The sequence below is a fragment of the Salvia hispanica genome, chromosome 1, assembly GCF_023119035.1.
Source record: "Salvia hispanica cultivar TCC Black 2014 chromosome 1, UniMelb_Shisp_WGS_1.0, whole genome shotgun sequence".
Lineage (NCBI taxonomy): Eukaryota > Viridiplantae > Streptophyta > Magnoliopsida > Lamiales > Lamiaceae > Salvia > Salvia hispanica.
The window spans coordinates 8,942,018-8,960,888 of record NC_062965.1 but is presented as its reverse complement, the minus strand read 5'-3'; the positions used below and the strand labels follow the sequence as shown (position 1 = coordinate 8,960,888).

The window sequence follows — 18,871 nt, the reverse complement described above, 5'->3', positions numbered from 1 at the left end:
ACAGTAACCTTTTCCCACTTTCTCGCCCTTTTGATGCCTTTTTCATAGGTACCATTCAAGCCCTTAGTATAAAAAAACACACAAGAAGGTTACCTTGTGCTGTGCATGATCAAAACATACAATTTTGTATCAACTGAATATTTTGTTCGCAAATTAAATATAAACTGTAATAAATTGTACTCCCTCTGTCCCATAAAAGATGTCACACTTGTGGGACGACACGAGATTTTAGGAGGTTTTGTTTTGTGTGTTAAATGGAGAGATAAAATATAATTTTTATATTCATGTGAGAGATAACTTTTTCCAAAAATGAAAATGTGACATCTTTTATGGGACAAACTAAAAAGGAAAGTGTGACATCTTTTGTGGGACGGAGGGAGTATGTTAAGATACGGTGATATTGATCTAATGTTTATGTAGAAATAACAATCTAACATCTACTACTAGTCAATATGACATAAAAAGAATGCTAAAACTTGGACGTCAAAATCATTATATCATTTTCTCTCTATTGCACTACTCTTCACTTGTTTCTTTTTCCAAATCTTGTTGAGAACAAAGCTAGAGATTCTACCGAGAAGCCCCTTTTTACGGTGTTCATCCTTCTTCTCAGACTCGGCTGTGGTAGCAGCAGCAATAGGATTGGTCTGAACTGGAATGGAATGGGAGGCGAGGGCCTGCACAAGTTGGCCTCGAATCCGTTTCAAATCGATCTTGAAATTTGAAGAAACAGTAACTTGAGAAGCTAAAGAGGATGGTGATGTCATGCCTAACTCGCCAACCACCACACGGCCTTGATGATAACGATCAATGGCTTGTATCAACGGGGCAGCACGCTGTCGAAAATGCTCAACCACAAAGCTCTCAAAATTCTGTGGCGGGCGTTTGATGATCTTTTCCATAGTGGTGCAGGAGAGGATGAAAGCATTCTCGTTGTAGAGATTGGAACGCTTTACCCACATAGAGTTTTCCGTGTTTTTCAATGGCGCGTAGACAGGCTCGTTGAAATAAGGCCTCGAGTTCAAGACAAGGCCTTGGATTGAGACAAGGAGCTGGAGAATGGTGGATGTATCAGTCCACTTCTCTTGTATGGTGCCACTCCATGTGTTGATCAAGCTTAGGCAAAGTATCCCGTTGTGATAGAGATTGGGATTCAAACGGTAGCCGTGTGAGTGATAGTACACTTGCGGTGGAATGTTGGGGTAATCGGATGGCAGGAAGATGTCGAAGAAGAAGAGGCCGTCGTGGTATGGAGTTCCAGCCGGGCCAATGATGACTGCACGAAGCAGATCGATCCTCGTTTCGTAGACCTGGACATGGATGGAATCTGGGAGGTTTCCTTTTAGGATTCTCCATTCCCTCATGATCTTTGCATTGTTGGTTTTCTGAGATGTGTAGTTAATGTAGTGATGATCCTTTGCTACTTCCACAGAATCAAAATTCATGCCATCACTTCCCATTTTATCTATGGAGACATTAACAAATTCAAGAGATATGTTTGAATTAATATATCTGCCCAATTTGAAGTAATCCCAATGCAAATAACAGATACAGTATGTTCCATTACCAAATACTAGTGGTATTGCATAATTAATTTAGGGCGTAGAATCAAACATATACTATCATCATAGACAACTAGAAATTAGAACCCTAAACCCTTTTATGAAGAACTATGATTAAACTTAAATTAATTAAATAAATAAATAAACTACTCCTAACATCACATATTTCAACACAACATATATATGTAATCACAGTTAGTTCTAAATTAATTTTATGTTTATGTTTGTTTTACGCTTTATCTCCAGACATATGTAAGCACACTTAGTTTTAATTTAATTATCTGCAACATAGTAACAATCTTATCACATGACAAGAGTAATTTAAGAAATTAGTCACAAACTCACAATATGAGAAAAGATACAAATACCTGGTTGATGAATTTGAATTGGATAGCTTGCGGAATTCAGAAAAGATTCCTGAATCTATACAATGTTAATTATGAGCCTGAGAAGTCCTTATAAAAGATAGATTTAGATTAGGATTCGAAAAACTATATTTCCGCAAAAGAGTATAACAATCTATTAAATAATTAAAAAATGAATAAAATATTTGAATCTAATAGTTACTCGTAACATAAAATTCTAATTACATCCATTTAAAAGTTGGCTTTGGTCGGATATTATTTTAGAATGAATCTGAGGATAAAACAATTTCAAGAATTTTTAACATGGAATTTTGGCTTCTTTCCCAAGCTAATCAAAATCTGATCAACTCATTACTTTATCATTAATGACGGTATATATATAATTTCATATTTTTATGCCTAAAAAATCAATATAAAAATAATATATAATCTTATTAATTCTCTTAATAGCATTCCCATCCGCGCTCTTAGCTAAGAGCACGGAAGTGGGCCCGGACCCACTTTTACTCCTTGTTCTTAGCTAAGAGCACAACACCCACATCCGTGCTCTTAGCCAAGGACAAGCTCAAGGGTCCCACCATTCTATTATTCAATTTAAATAAAAACATTCCCACAATATTAAAATGCATTAAAGATACTTGAAATACTATTACAAATTATAAAATAATTAAAAATTACATAATTCAAATCCTAAAAATTAAAAATTACACAATTAAAATCCTAAAAATAAAAAATTACACAATTAAAATCCATAAAATTAAAAAGACCTACTACTCGTTGCCGAATTTCGCCCAAATGTGATTGATTAGATCTTTTTGAGTCGGCAACGAGCCTTTCGTGGGCTCCCTCTCGATCACGAGGGATGTAGTGACGTTTTGCTCTAGTTGGTTGAGGATGAGGGGCGGGGGTATTGGCGGCGACATAGGCTTTATAGACGGCACGATATTGTTCATAATATTCTTGTTCTTCGCGCTCCGCTTCCGCAATGAGATTGGTGAAATCCATTTTTGAATTTTTTAGAGAGGGTTTGGGTGAGAGAGGAAGATGTAGATGATTTAGTATGAAAAAGTATGAATGAGAGATAATTTGATGTGAAAAGTGGATGATTAATGTGTGTATTTATAGATGATTTTGGGATAAAAAAAATCACAAAAATCCAAAAAAAAACATCCATAAACGACTCTATTTTTTGGGAATCCAATTTTTATTTTTATTTTTTGGTATTATTTCGAATTATTTATGAATTTTATAAAAAAATAAAAATAAAAATCGAATTTGCCAACGGCTAAGCCGTTGGCCAATCAGGACGTGCCACGTAGGGCTGCTCAGCGGCACGGACGTGCTCTTAGCTAAGAGCACGGCGGACGAGCTCCAGCGGCGGCCGGACGCCGCCTGCTCAGCGGCACGGACGGACGGAAAAAAAAACAACCGCTGCAACAGATGCTCTAACATGTACTCCTATAAATTTATGTTAAATATACTGCTATTTTTATAGCCCAAATCCTAATCAACCTGCTAATCAAACACAAAAGACATGCAGCTAAGCGTTAGATAAACCCAGTCGAAGATCGCCAACGCGACTCAAGAAGTCTGTGATTTTAATTATAGTTTGTACTTTGATCTCGCAACACTATTCTTAGAATCAAATGATTATCTTCATTTTTGCTATTTTTAAATACTTTATTTTCAGCCCATGGGCATGGCTTCAATCTCCGTATCGAAAGATGCTGCAATAAAAGCTTCTAGATTGAGGTGAGTTATTAGCTCTTACTTTTTTTTCTTTTTCCGTAGACCTATTCTTAATAGTAAGTGTCGTTATTTTGATTGGGTTTGTTTGTAAACTGTTCCTTTTTTCGGATACATTATGTAATTAGATGCATAAATTTTATGTTGTAGGGGTTTTATTGTACGTAGATTTTGTAATTTATATGGTCAATACACGGAGTATATAAATAAAACTTCATCCGTCTATAGAAAATAGTCTCATTTGTGGACGACACAAGTTTTAATGAGAAATTTGGTAAAGTAAGAGAACGAAAAAAGGTTTGTAAAGTAAGAGAGATATAGAGAAAAATAATAAAGTAAGTACATAAGAGGGGACAAAAAATGGATAAAGTATGAGAGAGTGATAGAATTATATCTTCGAAAATATCTCTCATATCTCTATTATTATATTATCATATCTTTTTCATATATTTATTATCTTGTTCACCAAATTAGGTAATTCGTAGGATTATTATAAATAGGACCTATTGTTATTCTCATATTCAATAAATGAAATCATAATTATTGTCTTTTATCTTTATTTAGTTTTTCCGTTTAGAATTTTCGATTGTCGACAAAGCATGATTTCTATGCGACTTTCTTTATCTTTTTCACTTGATAAGGGGTTCTTCCGTTATCAGAGAGACTTTCCATTTATAGAAACTAGTATCATCGCTCGTGCTATGCACGAGTCATATAATTTTCACGTACTAATTACATATTTTTAATAAATCAATAAAAATAAGAACGATATTATTGCTTAAACTTTAAAAATAAAAATGAGTAAAATTAATTTTGGTCCTAAACATATGACCACGAATTTAGTCCAAAACATTCACTTTTTGAGAAACAATTCCATAAAAAAAATGAAAATGTCAACGAAGTATTCATTTTTTGACGGTTTCTTAAAAAAACTGACGGTCAACCCTAAACCCTAATTGCACAATGGCATGACCGTTAGTTTTTTTACAGAACCGTAAAAAAAGGACCACTCTGACAGGATTTGTTATGAACCTGTTTTCCAAAAAGAGAATGTTTTAGACCATATTCATATTTTGGTCATATATTTAGGACCAAAATTGACTTTTACTCAATAAAAAACTTACAATAACATTTTATTAAATAAAAAAATGTTTTTATTAATTTAAATTTCTAAAAAGCAAATGTTGATTAGAACACTTTTAATTAATTAATATAATCAGAGCAAACACACTTCCGTGACGTATTAAAACACCATGAATACAAATTAGTTAGTTCATAATTTATAATAATCAAAGAAATAAAAGTTCATAAATGAAAAATAGAATAATAAATATACATAAGTATGAATATTGACTTTTGTTAATGGTATTTGCATACGCTGTTGAGAAATGAATGAAAACTTTGGATCGTATAGTATTAAAGACATTCTAGAAATCAAGACTTAATGCCCAATATTCCTAAACATGTTAACCTAAGTATTTACATAGTAGATATCCCCATCAAAACCTAACTAAAAACACAGCCGAGAGTTGGTTCCGAATTGGCCGCCAATAAGAACATTGAGAAATTTCTACACTATTTACCACATGATTCCAAAAATTTCCAACACCATAACACCAGATATATTCCTTGCAACGATTTACATGTTATCGCTCTCTAAATTCAAAACAGAAGTAGACTAAGGCAGTCAATATTAGCCGTAAAATCAAATAAATCTTCTTCAATTGACTACCACATACCAACCGACACCATGTGTCCCAACCCTTCGCATCTTTAAAATATTTTCCAGTTACATTGCGGCACAACCCCAAGAAATAACTCCCTCCGTTCCTTGTTAATATATGCATTTCTATTTAGCACGGAGTTTAAGAATGATGTGTTAAATAGATGGTGAAAAAGTAAGACAGAATAAAGTAAGAGAGATGAAGAGAGAATAAAAGGAAGAATTACATTTTGTCAAAAATAAAAATGACTCAATTAACTTGGAACTTTCTGAAATAGAAAAATTACTCTATTAACATAGAAGAGGGAGTTGAAGAATTTATGCATCTAAACCAATGTAACAATATTTTACCACATATATGTACTCATTTTTAGTAAATATTTGCAAGTTGTTATTGTCCTCAATGGAATTTCAACATATATGTACTCATTTTAGTAAATATTTGCAAGTTGTTATTGTCCTCAATGGAATTTCAACATATATGTACTCATTTTAGTAAATATTTGCAAGTTGTTATTGTCCTCAATTGAATTTCAACAACCTTTTTTGGATGTGAAACAAATTTATAAATATACAAAATGATACACGTGAATATGTTACACCCTTCGTCCCGCTTTAGCAGCCTCAGTTGCTTTTTTGCACTCGTTTTATAAAAATGATAATAAATAGTTAAAGTGGAGAAATTGTAAAGTAAGAGAGAAAATAATGTAGTGAATCGTCAAAGTGGACGACGCCCACAACCAAAGACTTAGGCTTTGTTTACTTCTTATGCATTTAAATATTTGCAAAACATCTTATAAATGCACAAGCAAACACAATGTAATAATAATATTGATTCTATTCGTGCGAAACTGCTCGAATAATACTGAATCAGGTAAAAAGTGGATTGTAGAGTTTTTGTATACAAAAGCAAGATTCTATTATCGCGAACTTGCTAGAAATATGCTTTTCAGTATACCAACCCTAACAGGAGGGAGTACATTTTTTCTCTCCTACTTTATTCTTTTCCCTCTTCGCTCTATTTTTTTTCCATCATACTTAATATTTTTTAAATTTTAACTCTTTAAATATCAATTTCTTAAATTACGTGCCCAAACAAAGCGCTTTATTTATGGCGAAAGGAATAATTGATTTTTTTCAAAAAATTTAAAGATTAAAGAATGAATAATCACTCGAAACAAGAACTGAAAAATAAACTAATAATCAAATAAAACAAGAAAAGGAATATATATATATATTAACTACATGAGGTGCGTTATATTGCTAACTTTTTAAGCGGCTAACTCTGTTAACTCATCAACGCAGTACGATAACATTAAAATGTCAACACACAATGTCAACACAATATATTGAAATATGAACAAAATTATGTGTTGACAATTAATGCTAGTGTTGCTATTTTTACTACAATAAACTGATAAGTTAGCAAAGTTAATAACTTAAAAAGTTAACTTAGCAATTAATTACACCCCAGTGCATTTCTACCAACTTTTTAAATTTAAAAATTCAATTTTTGCTTGACCTATGCTAGATCCATCCCTGCAAAGCTATAACACAGACACAATTTTTAATTTTGCATATATTTTTTCGTACTTTCAGGTCTTGTCTAAAATTATCAGTCTTCATTCCTAACCAAGTGTCCCTTGGCCAAGTGAATAACTTCTGTTTTATATAAACAGATTTATTATATGCAAATATTCCCTCCGTTTACTAAATGGCACAAGATTTTATTCTCCCTCTGTTTCATATTATTGAAGTTATTTTGCCATTTTGTTACATTGCATAGTAGTGAAGTCATTTATGTTATAGTAAAATCAACACATTTTTTCTCACTTACTTTATTCTCTCTTAAATTATTCTCTCTTTATCTCTCTACCTTTTTCATTTTCTACTTTATCTTCCTTTACTTAACTTACTTAAATGATTTTTTCTTAAATCGTGTGTCGAACAGAAATGCTTCCACTACCGCGGAATGAAAGGAGTATTTATTTTGTGAGTTAATTGGAAAAGAATAATATAAAAGAAATAGAAATAGAAACGATGTTATTTTTATTTTAATAAAATAATAAAAAAATATTTTTTATTTTTATTACTCCCCCCATCCCATAGGAATATGCCATATTTTCTTTTTCGTCCGTCCCATACAAATAGTTCATATCCAATTATAGAAACTTTTTTCCTTTTCTTTTACTTTATCTTTTATGGATCCCACCATTCACTAAACAATTTCAATTATTTTTTCTCCTTCTTGTTACTTTACCAATTATGTAATTTATCCTATTTTTCTATTTCGGTCCGTCCCACATAATTTGTCCCATTTCACTTTTTACCATTTTAGATAGTTGACCTCATATTCCACTAATTCATTTATACTCACATTTTATTATAATATTAATATTAATATTAATATTAATATATAAAAGTAGGACTCACATTTCACTAACTTTTTCAATTCATTTTTTAATACATTTTTAAAAACCTGTGCCCACTCAAAGTGGGACGAATTATCCGGGATGGAGAGGGTATTAAAATTTGTGTCTATCCTAAATAACATATTTCTGAGAGTACGATAAAATGAGTATAAGCATAATTTCTTGTTGAGTTTGAACATTCAGGCATATCCCGGCTGGCCTTACCTAGGGCCGGCCTATAGGAGAACTTTCCTTAAGTAACCGTGACCAATTTACAACTAATAAATGCAGTATAAGAGCATCCGCAATGGTACATAGGCCAACAATAGGCCAGCAGTAGGCTAGCCATTCTCTCCCCTGCCACGTCAGCAACACTAAAAAATCCACCTGCCACATCAGATTTAGGTCAGCCATAGGCCAGCCGTAATAAAAATAATTCAAAATATACTACATTTACGGAATTAAAATCACGATTAAATTACCGAATTAAATTTACGAGACATATACGGGAAAATTCATTAATTTTATTTTTAAAAAAAAGTACATTAACTAAAAATAAAAAAAATTGCATAATAAAAAAAAATCCGGGCTTCCACACACGAGCCACCGCCCCACTCTACTCCTCACTAATTTATTAAAAAAATACATAAAAAAATGTTAGTATGCCTTGAATCCGTTATAGTTTGCCGCTAGCCGAACGGGGGTCTTGTTGCTCTTGTACAGAAATTTAGAGATAGAGAAAATCGCGTTTATATAGTTTTTCAAAAATAAAAAAAAGAATAAAAAAAAAATTAAAAAAAAGAATTAAAAAAAATTAAAAAAAGAATTAAAAAAAGAATTAAAAAAAAATTAAAAAATAGCGCTGGCCGATCGCTGGCCGATCGGGCCGCCACAATGGCGGCTAGCCGATCGGCCAGCTGCGGCTGCGGCCAGACGAGCGATCGGCCAGCCCACGCCGATCCGCTCGCCGATTTCGCCTCCTCGCCGATTGCAATGGTTCGGCTAGCCGATCGGCTAGCGCGACGACCGGCTAGCCGGTCGCTAGCCGACCATTGCGGATGCTCTAAACCATCAATTTGTTCTTTTATGTACTACCAAAGATATAGTTACAATTTTATATCTGTATTACTTTTAGATTTTATATTTCACGAATTAATGCCACTTTTTTCACATTTGTGGACATCCACTAAATCGTTGAACTTTAGATTTCAATTCATTACAGTATATGATAATAACAACATAAAGATTTCAATTGATTATATGATAACAACGTATTTTCTCCGTTCAATAGTAATAGAATCATTTTGCTATTTTAGTACGTTTCATAGTAATAGAGTCATTTTCTTTTTTAGTAAAAGTCAACATAATTTTTCTACACCTACTTTACTTTCTCTTACTTTTTTCTCTCTTAATCTCTCTAATTTTTTCATTTTCCACTTTATTCCCCCTTTACTTAACTCACCTAACACAATTTTTTTTAATCTCCGTGCCGAAAAGAAATGTCTATATTACAATGGAATGGAGGGAATATAATTATAATCACATTCCACTACTTTTTTTTTTTCAGCAACTTAATTCACATTTTCTAAAACTGGCAATAAGTCAAAAGTGACGCTTTAAGTCATGACTAAACCAGTATCACCTTTTATATTTTACTTTAAAAATTCAGATACTGAATTGTAATCAAAGTATAACTAACTCCTAATATAATTGTCATTATTAGATAACACTATGTTTAGTTTTAGTCCATTTTAGAAAATTCAGATTTTATAAGAAACGAGATAGCAAAATTTAGTATAGTACAATAATACTTCATTCGGTCCTCATTAAATGTTCCATATGTAATCGACACGAATTTTACGAATTTGTTGAACTTTGTAAATGAAAGTTTGAAAAAAAATTAATATAGCGAGGATCCTATATTTATATAATTAGTTTTATCATAGCGAAAACGGCATCAATATATGCAAATCTGTCAGTTTTAAGTTTGAATGAGTTATGACGCAATCAATTCTAATTTGCCGTTCCATTTGGTCTCACATTTACTCTAATCAAAGCTCTGAATCCCATTTTCATTGTTTTCTTTTCTTCTTCCCCTTTCGAAATTGAATACTGAAATGAATTGCATAATAATCCAAATAGTTTTGTGGGCCATCATAACCATAATGAGAGTTGATTCACAGATTCTCTTAAACTGTGGTGCATCAGTTAATGAAGCCATTGATTCCTCCGGCAGAAAATGGATCCCAGATTCCAAGTTCCTCACCACAAACGACTCTCTCTCTTCAACTGCGAATTCCCAAGATCCATCCCTCCCCTCCACAGTCCCTTACATGCACTCTAGAATCTTCAAATCCGAAACCACCTACAAATTCCCCATCTCCCCCACCTCCCGCCACTGGCTCCGCCTCCACTTCTACCCCTCCTCCTACGACCAATTCGACTCCGCCTCCGCCTTCTTCTCCGTCTCCGCCGCCGGCTTCACTCTCCTCCACAACTTCAGCGCCTCCCTCACCGCCCAATCCCTCACACAAGCTTACCTCATCACAGAATTCACCATCAACCACGTAAACTCACCTCTCCTCCGCCTCACATTCACCCCTCTGCTCGGCTTCGCATTCATCAACGGCATTGAGATCGTCCCGACGCCCGAGATCTTCCCGCCTCAGCGCAACGCCTACGCGATGCAGACGATGTTCCGGCTCAACGTGGGAGGCCAGTTTTTCATCTCTGATTCTCCAGACTCCCGCACTTGGTACGATGACTCTCCGCACATATACGGTGCGGGTTTCGGCCTCGCTGCTCGTGCAGACAGCGACGTCGCGGTTGCATATCCTTCTCCCGAGTTCAAGCTCGTCGCCCCGCCAGATGTTTACAAAACGGCGAGGACTATGGGGCCTAACTCCACGCTCAATGTCAATTACAACCTCACTTGGATTCTTGATGTGGATGCGAATTTCACCTATCTTGTGAGGCTGCATTTCTGTGACTTCATTTTTGGGAAGGTGAATCAGAGGGTGTTCTTCGTTTTCATTAATAATCGTACGGTGGAGACGGATGCAGACGTTGTGGCGTGGGCGGGAGGAAGAGGAGCGCCCGTCTACAAGGATTATAGAGTTGGTGGTGATAATCAGATATGGTTGGCTCTGCATCCTAATCCTGAGTCCAAGCCTCAATACTATGATTCAATCCTTAACGGGATCGAGGTTTTTAAGCTCAACGACACGAAAGGGAGCTTGGCAGGCCCTAATCCGATCCCATCTCCTAACGAAAGCGCAACTGCAACACATGCATCAAGATCGAGAAAGAGTGTGGTGGTGATTGTTTTATCAGCATGTGTTGTAGCTGCGTTTGGGGTTGTTTTCATCGTTGGCTTTTTGAAACATAGAAAAACACGGGGGAGTGAAGAGGGCGTGTCGTGGATTCCTATCTACGGGAGCTGGAGCAGGAGCAGCGGGAGCAGCAGTAGCCAGATGATCTCGAGCAGACTGTGCAGGCATTTCTCGTTAGGCGAGATGAGGGGGGCCACCAACGGCTTCAGTGAGTCATGTGTGGTGGGCGTGGGAGGATTCGGGAAGGTATACAGAGGTTGCATTGATGGGAATGCAACCGAGGTCGCTGTGAAGAGAGCACACCCTTCGTCTCAGCAGGGCTTGAATGAATTCTTGAATGAAATCGAACTCCTGTCTAAGCTCAGGCATAGGCATTTGGTTTCTTTGATAGGAGCTTGTGAGGAAAACAATGAGATGATACTAGTCTATGATTACATGGCAAATGGGACCTTACGAGAGCATCTGTACGACAAGAACAACGATAGCACGACAACAACAACAACAACAACACTGTCGTGGAAGCAGAGATTGGGCATCTGCATAGGGGCAGCAAGAGGGATTCACTACCTCCACACAGGAGCAAAACACCCTATTATCCACAGAGACGTCAAGACAACAAACATTCTCCTAGACGACAAATGGGTGGCTAAGGTATCTGATTTTGGGCTGTCCAAAACAGGACACGGCCTAGATCAAGCACACGTCAGCACTGTTGTGAAAGGGAGCTTCGGCTACTTGGACCCAGAGTACTACAGGCTACAGCAGCTGACTGACAAATCCGACGTTTACTCGTTGGGAGTTGTACTATTGGAAGTGTTGTGTGCACGCCCGCCCATCGACCCCTCCCTCCCGAATGAGCAAATCTGCCTAGCCGATTGGGCGCTCAGGAGTTACAGCAATGGTGGCATACATGAGATGATTGATCCTAGAACTAGAGGTGAGATTAATCCAGAATGTCTGAAACACTATATTGAAACCGCGCTCAACTGCTTGTCACATGATAGCGTTGATCGCCCCTCAATGGGGCAAGTTTTGAGCAGTCTTGAATACTGTCTTAAGCTGCAGATTGGTGAATAACAACTGAATATAATCAGCTTCACGTTTTATGTTATTGTTTGGTATGTAACCTGAAAATATGCAAATACCAAACACCCACTTGCAATAACTCAACTACTCATATGAACTAGTAATATTAATGATTGATCTTAGGATGTCATAACACTATGGTGAAATGTCATTATGGGGATAATTTTGTGCAGATGGAAATAGCTTTAGTAAGTTAATTATGTAGCGAATCAAAGCTCATCACTTTCTTTCTCCTAAAATTTATACTATCATTTATATTTTAAATATTCCATTCACTCTTTCAATTTAAATTATTTATCTAATTAAAGGAAATTTACGAGTATCCAACGATACTCTAGTTGCATATCTTTGCATGAAAATTTCTTATATATCCGCCCATCCCTAAAAAATATAAATATTTATTTGATCATGAGCTTTAATACATAATTGATCTAACAAGAGAGAAGAAGAAAAATGTAGTGGAATAGTGTTTGACGCCACGACTTATCCTTTTCTTTCCATTTGTACTTGAAAGAAGGTTGCACGTTATGAAAAAAATAATCTTGTTTAGATTTTGAGAATTTATGGAATTTTTTTTATGAAAGTGCCTTATTTCTTTTTCATGTCGTGCTTGATCGAATAAGGAGTATCCGAAATAGCAAAAGTATATGTTCCTTCGAAGAAAAAAAGAAATTTTAAAAATACACTTTGGGCTCATAAAATGCTTTCTGGTCCTCATTAAATGTTTTATAGTATTTTTTTATTTGAACAGTCCCTAATAAATGATCTATTTCACTTTTACCATTTTTGGTAGTTAACCATTTATTTTACTAACTCATTGTCAGTGACAATTTATTATAAAACTAATATATAAAAATATGATCCATAATCAATTAACTTTTTCTACTCATTTTTATTAATAAAGTCAAAAAATTTCTTAAAACCCACCACTATTGTACATTTAATGGGGATCGGTACATTAGGTTATGAGGTATTTATAGGCTTGAAAATGATTTAAACTTGGTAAAATGTTTCCTCCAAGTAATATTAAATATGGAATTTTCATTCCCCATAGGTTAAGGAAAAGATTTGGCTTCACAAGGTATTGTAGAGTAAAGGTCCTTTTTGATCCTTAACATATGTCGATTTTTTGATTTTGGTCCATAACATTATCTTTTGAATTATTTGGTCCTTAACAAATAAAAATCAGTCACATTTGGTCCGAATTGGACGGAAATGGTTAAATCTAACGGTCAACTAATATTAATTGAATTTTGACCGGATTAATATTCAATTAACTGTTTTTTTATTAATATTCAATCAACTACGGCAATGCGCCACCCCTTTCTGGTTCGGCGGCACCGCACCCTCAAATCCCTGAGATTCCAAAACACAATCTCCGGCACACATTCTCCATATCCCTTCCATGGCTCCTCGCTCTATTCCGACACCAAAATCCCTAGCGCCACCGATACCTTCATCGGAGTCCCATACATACTCCATGAAACATTGTCATCAAAATCCCTAGCGGCACAAGCAGTGTGATTCTGTCAAACGACGAATACAGAGAGGGGCACCATTTCGCGGCGAGGCTAATTCGGTTCAATTTCCCCAATTTCAACATCTCCATGTCCAATCTCAACCGATCAGCGAAGAGGTCGGAAATGCAATCGTGCAGAAACCTGAAATCGGCGTCGTGATTGACCGCTCTCCTCGCTATTGCTGAATATTAATTGATTTGTAAAAATAAAAAAACAGTTAATTGAATATTAATCCGGTCAAAATTCAAGTAATATTCGTTGACCGTTAGATTTAACCATTTCCATCCATTTCGGACCAAATGTGATCGATTTTTATTTGTTAAGGACCAAATAATTCAAAAGATAATGTTATGGACCAAAATCAAAAAATCGTCATATGTTAAGGACCAAAAAGGACCTTTACTCGGTATTGTATTCTTTCATTCCTTGAATTTTTGCCTAAATTCTGCACTTGACAGCTTTGCGTGACCTTCGTAGAATGACCATAACGTTCTCCATAGAACTCCGATTTAGATGATCAAGGTACCATCGCGAAGATCTTTTGAAGACAAAGAGAATGGTGTGTAGTAAGCTCTGATCGGTGATAAGTCGTATTCTAAGCCTTGGTTACTGGTCAGTATGTCGTGAAATGCATGTATTATCTGCAAAACAGTTGCTCAAGTGTGCAGGATAAAGGGATCCAAGTCAGTAGGAGACGATTCAGGTGACGCAAGTGAAAAGAGCGCTAGAAGGGTGCAATCGACCAGGATGCATGCCAGAGAAAAGGCTCGAGATGGAGAAGAAGGATAGCTGGGATGATCATTAACAAGGGCAGAAAAAGTCAAATCGTGAAGGAAGTCTACCCTAAAAGCAAGGGCAAGCCTCCCTATAAAAGAAGCCACTTGGAGAGAGAAGAAAAAAAAAGGGGGTTCGGAGTTCGCGAGTCCGGTTCTCACACTTACTTAGTAGAATTCTCTCTAGAAGATCAGTCCTTCAGCATTGTCCAATCTCTCGTTCCTCGCCACAGCTATGGTCACTTGACGTCCAAGAGTCTGCCGGAGAAGTCATCAATCTACCGTTCCAGCCAGTTTGTCGTAGTAGTATAGCAGTATCACCGCCCGGAGTGGCAAAACAATCGTTATTTGCTTTTAGTTTAATCTTTACCTGCTTCCTTCGTTGGATTTGTTGCAAACATTTATCTCTGTTGCCTTTTGAAGTACTTAGTGAAGATCCAAACGTTTTAGCTATGAAATTTCTATTCCGAATGTCTCTTTGGTTTGAGTTCGCTTCATTTTGCCTAGGAAAGTTAGATTTAGTTATCGCGTTTAACTTTTAAGTGCGTGCATGTATTTTTCTTTCGAGTAAGCTAGAGTTGTGGTTGTCGATCGAATTTTATAGTTATGTTTCAGTCTGCGTTTTCATGCATGAGTTCTTCAATCCGCACTGTAATCACCACCTTGCATGTCAGTCAGTAGAGGTAAAACTGCAGTCCGCCATCCATCTTAAGTTTGAATATTTTAATTTTATAGATCTGGAGTTTGAAGTCATGAATTTGAGTTTAGTTATGGTGTTTGTGTTCATATGATTTCTGTTAATGCTTGGTGAAGAAGAAAACGTCAAAATCAACTTTAGTTTGGATCACTTTATTTTTAAGTTACTTTTGCTTTTGTTCCCTACTTTTCAGTTGTACCTTCCAGACCTGTCAGAAAACCAACCAGCCACCAGATATACCTTGTTGTCTAAATTTTCCCTTTTAGTAACTGTCTACTTTTCGTATACCTCTGAGACACTTTGTCCCCTATTTTCACGAACACAACCACATGCCTGTTATTTTCACGCCTACTAGTCAGTAGAGTACCACCTTTATTTCTCGCCTAGGTAAAATCTCAACCCAAGCGTGGTAGCTAACCAAAAACACCCAGGAATGTCACCACAGTATCCGAACGTGTCCATCCTTGTGGGATTCGACCCTTACCTCCATTATACTAATCAGTAAAAGTGGGTTGAGGAATAATTGTTTGATACCAGGTTCCGGTTATCGTGCCAACGACTCAACTGGGTCGGGAATCCCATCCTGATCAGTTGGATACACTTCCAATTACATACGTTGACCGAGAGAAAACCTGCACTTTCAATCGGCCTTCAGAATCGCTGGAAAACGGAGTTTGAACAGAGGCAGGCGTGCGCGACCGGGCACAGCGGGCCGTTGGACAGCTCCAAAACTCTCTGGACTCATTTCAGCGACCGCTTGCATGGGTCCAGCGGGCCGCTAGGTTGCGCTTCAGTTCCAGCTTCCAGATTTGACCTTTTTATGCCATTTTTCAGCTCTATTTTGCACATTTCTTACAAATCACGTCAAAATACCAAAATTGATAAAATATGCAAATAATGGACAAGTTAAGCAATTTTGACACTCAAAACGGACCAAATAATGACCCTAAAACATTGCAAAATCCGAGCGTATCACCAAGTCACTAGACCGGCCAATTCAACATGGCGCGCGATTTACCATACGTGTACACTAATCCATGTAGGGTTTGCGGCTCAACAAGGATCTCGAATTCGATTTAAACAATACGTGTGGCTTTCCCATGTATTGTTTAAATCGGATTCGGATCCTTGTAGAGCCGCAAACCCTACTTGGATTAGTGTATACGTATGGTAAATCGCGCGCCATGTTGAATTGGCCGGTCTAGTGACTTGGTGATACACTCAGATTTTGCACAGTTTTAAGACCATTATTTGGTCTGTTTTGAGTGTCAAAGTTGCATTATATATAGGTTTATGTAAAATATATTGGATTTATTATATAGTGAAATATTTTAGATAAATGAAATACAAAACCTTTTCCACATTCTTTTTGTACGTTGTATATAATCTGAAGTCCAAAGGGAAACACAAGAGAATATATATTTTTTCTTATAAATAGAAAAACCGAGTATTAAACGCTTTGTTTAAAGTTTCTCTTTAAAGCCCATTCTTGATCGTATTTTCATCTAGTTTGGTCATGTTGTTGTTGGCTTTGATTCCGTTGAGTGACTTATTAGAACCTGGATGTTGAATATTTGGACATCGTCTCCACTACTACAATTCTACTCTACTAACCTAATCCTTCTTGTGATGTTGGAATGAAATGTAATTCCTACTTCTATTCTATTCAATTGCTTAGTATAGTGAGTGAAGGGAGGAATAGAATGAAAATGTAAAAGAAATGCAAAGAAAGTGTCATTTCGTTCCTATCTTCATTCAATTCCTACCGTCATTCAATTCCATCATACTGCCAAGAAGGGCCTTGGTATTTCCCATATCTCTGTCCGATGTTTCAATCATTTTATGCTTGTGAATCAGATTTCTATTAATTTTGGTGGGAAGCTTTTTAGTGAACAAAGCTTCATGTCCAGTAAGTGTAGACTGTAGTGAAGATGGTCGTATTCAACCCTTATATGTTATACTTGTTAGGAAGCTTGTGTTGTAACAGTGAGTGTATTTTTATTCAATCCTTTTATTAGTATGTGTGTGTTTTTTGTTAGGAAGTTTGAATTAATCAACAATTGAGAATGAATTGACTAAAACATGAATTTGTGGATGATGTTAACAGAATAATAATACTTGCAGTCCATATTAAAAGAAAAGAGCATCGATGATTGTTTTTGTTGGATGAAATCCTCTAGTGTATATGAGTCAACCAAAGCAAACACTAGCCTAAATAAGGAATGGCTATCCTATTTTCACTCACAATTCAAAACAACCTCTCTCCTTATATAAAAACCCCAACAAACCTATGTGGTATTCAACTCCAATTCCTTCCCCAGCCAACATGAATTCTCTAGCGTTGTTCCTACTCCTTTGTGTCACATTCTCCGTCAGCACAGCCAGACCTCTAGGCTCCACCGCCGATGCAGACACATCAAAATCATCTTCTAGTAGTCCAGGGTCCAAAGAATATTCTGTTGAATACATTGGAGAAGGCGATACAAATGCTTTAAAGGAGATAGAGGATCGGGTCAAGCGCACGTCAGAAAATGTGGTTGTGTTGGGACCTGCTCTGTCTAGGTCGGATGAGGAGCCAAAGATATCTACTACAAAGAGGACTGTTGAATACGTTAAACCAGGAGATACCGATCGTATGAAGGAGATAGAGGAGCGGGTCAAGAGGACGTCAGAAAATGTGGCAGTGTTGGGACCAGCTGCGTCTGCACCGGGGGAGGAGCCAAAGCGGACTGTTGAATACGTTAAACCAGGAGATTCCAGTCGTATGAAGGACATAGAGGAACGGGTCAAGAAGACGGGAGAAAATGTGGTTGTGTTGGGACCAGCTGTGTCTAGGTCGGAGAGTGATGAAAATGAAGGTAAGGATAAAGCATCTAAAAAGAAGTCGTCTGCTGAAAATGAAGGTAAGGATAAAGCATCTAAAAAGAAGTCGTCTGCTGAAAATGAAGGTGAGGATAAAGCATCTAAAAAGAAGTCGTCTGCTGAAAATGAAGGTGAGGATAAAGCATCTAAAAAGAAGTCGTCTGCTGAAAATGAAGGTAATGATAAAGCATCTAAAAAGAAGTCGTCAACTGAAAATGAAGGTAAGAGTAAAACAACTAAGAAGAAAGCAGCTGCAATGGCGCCCAAGCAAATAGACTCTGCAATGGCGCCCAAGCAAAAAGACTCCTCCGAAAATTAATTTCATGTCAAAGATGAGATAACATCTTCAATTAGTAGTTTGTTGTAGATTTCTTGTTATAAATACATTTTTTTTTCTATGCTAGGAAGTTAGAAAATCGTACCACTTATGGAATAGGGTCACGATTTTAATAAAACAATGCAATTTATTCCTATTTAAATGTAAGTCTCTCTCATTTGCACCAATTGCCAAGGCCCTTTTTGGCTTTTCGTCTTCAATGAGGCATTTGGTCTTTCAACTATCGTAATTGCCATCGGTTTATGAGGTGTTTTGATGGCATGAATTTTGGCCATTCATTTTCAAGATCTTTGGTCTTTTAGTTGTCGTAGTAGTCATTGGCCTTATAAGGTGTGTTGATGGAGAGACCTTCCGAATCCTATTAGAGTGGCCCATATATAGGCATGATCTTTTGAAGAGTAAAATGTTATAATAATTGAGTGAACAATTACTTAAAGCTCTCTATGATAATTAACCG

The 18,871-nt window shown here is 36.3% G+C and overlaps 3 protein-coding genes across 3 annotated transcripts; 2 read left to right on the top strand and 1 right to left on the bottom strand.

Moving 5' to 3' along the window:
- Window positions 1-497: 497 nt before the first annotated feature.
- Window positions 498-1,460, bottom strand: LOC125186621 (putative ubiquitin-conjugating enzyme E2 38). The gene has a single exon (XM_048083029.1). The coding sequence runs from the start codon at window positions 1,458-1,460 to the stop codon at window positions 498-500; it is 963 nt and encodes a 320-aa protein (XP_047938986.1).
- Window positions 1,461-9,972: 8,512 nt separating this feature from the next.
- LOC125186613 (receptor-like protein kinase FERONIA) lies at window positions 9,973-12,216 on the top strand. The gene has a single exon (XM_048083017.1). The coding sequence runs from the start codon at window positions 9,973-9,975 to the stop codon at window positions 12,214-12,216; it is 2,244 nt and encodes a 747-aa protein (XP_047938974.1).
- Window positions 12,217-17,541: 5,325 nt separating this feature from the next.
- Window positions 17,542-18,396, top strand: LOC125186604 (ribosome-binding protein 1-like). The gene has a single exon (XM_048083005.1). It carries the CDS (start codon window positions 17,542-17,544, stop codon window positions 18,394-18,396), a length of 855 nt encoding a protein of 284 aa, XP_047938962.1.
- Window positions 18,397-18,871: the final 475 nt, after the last annotated feature.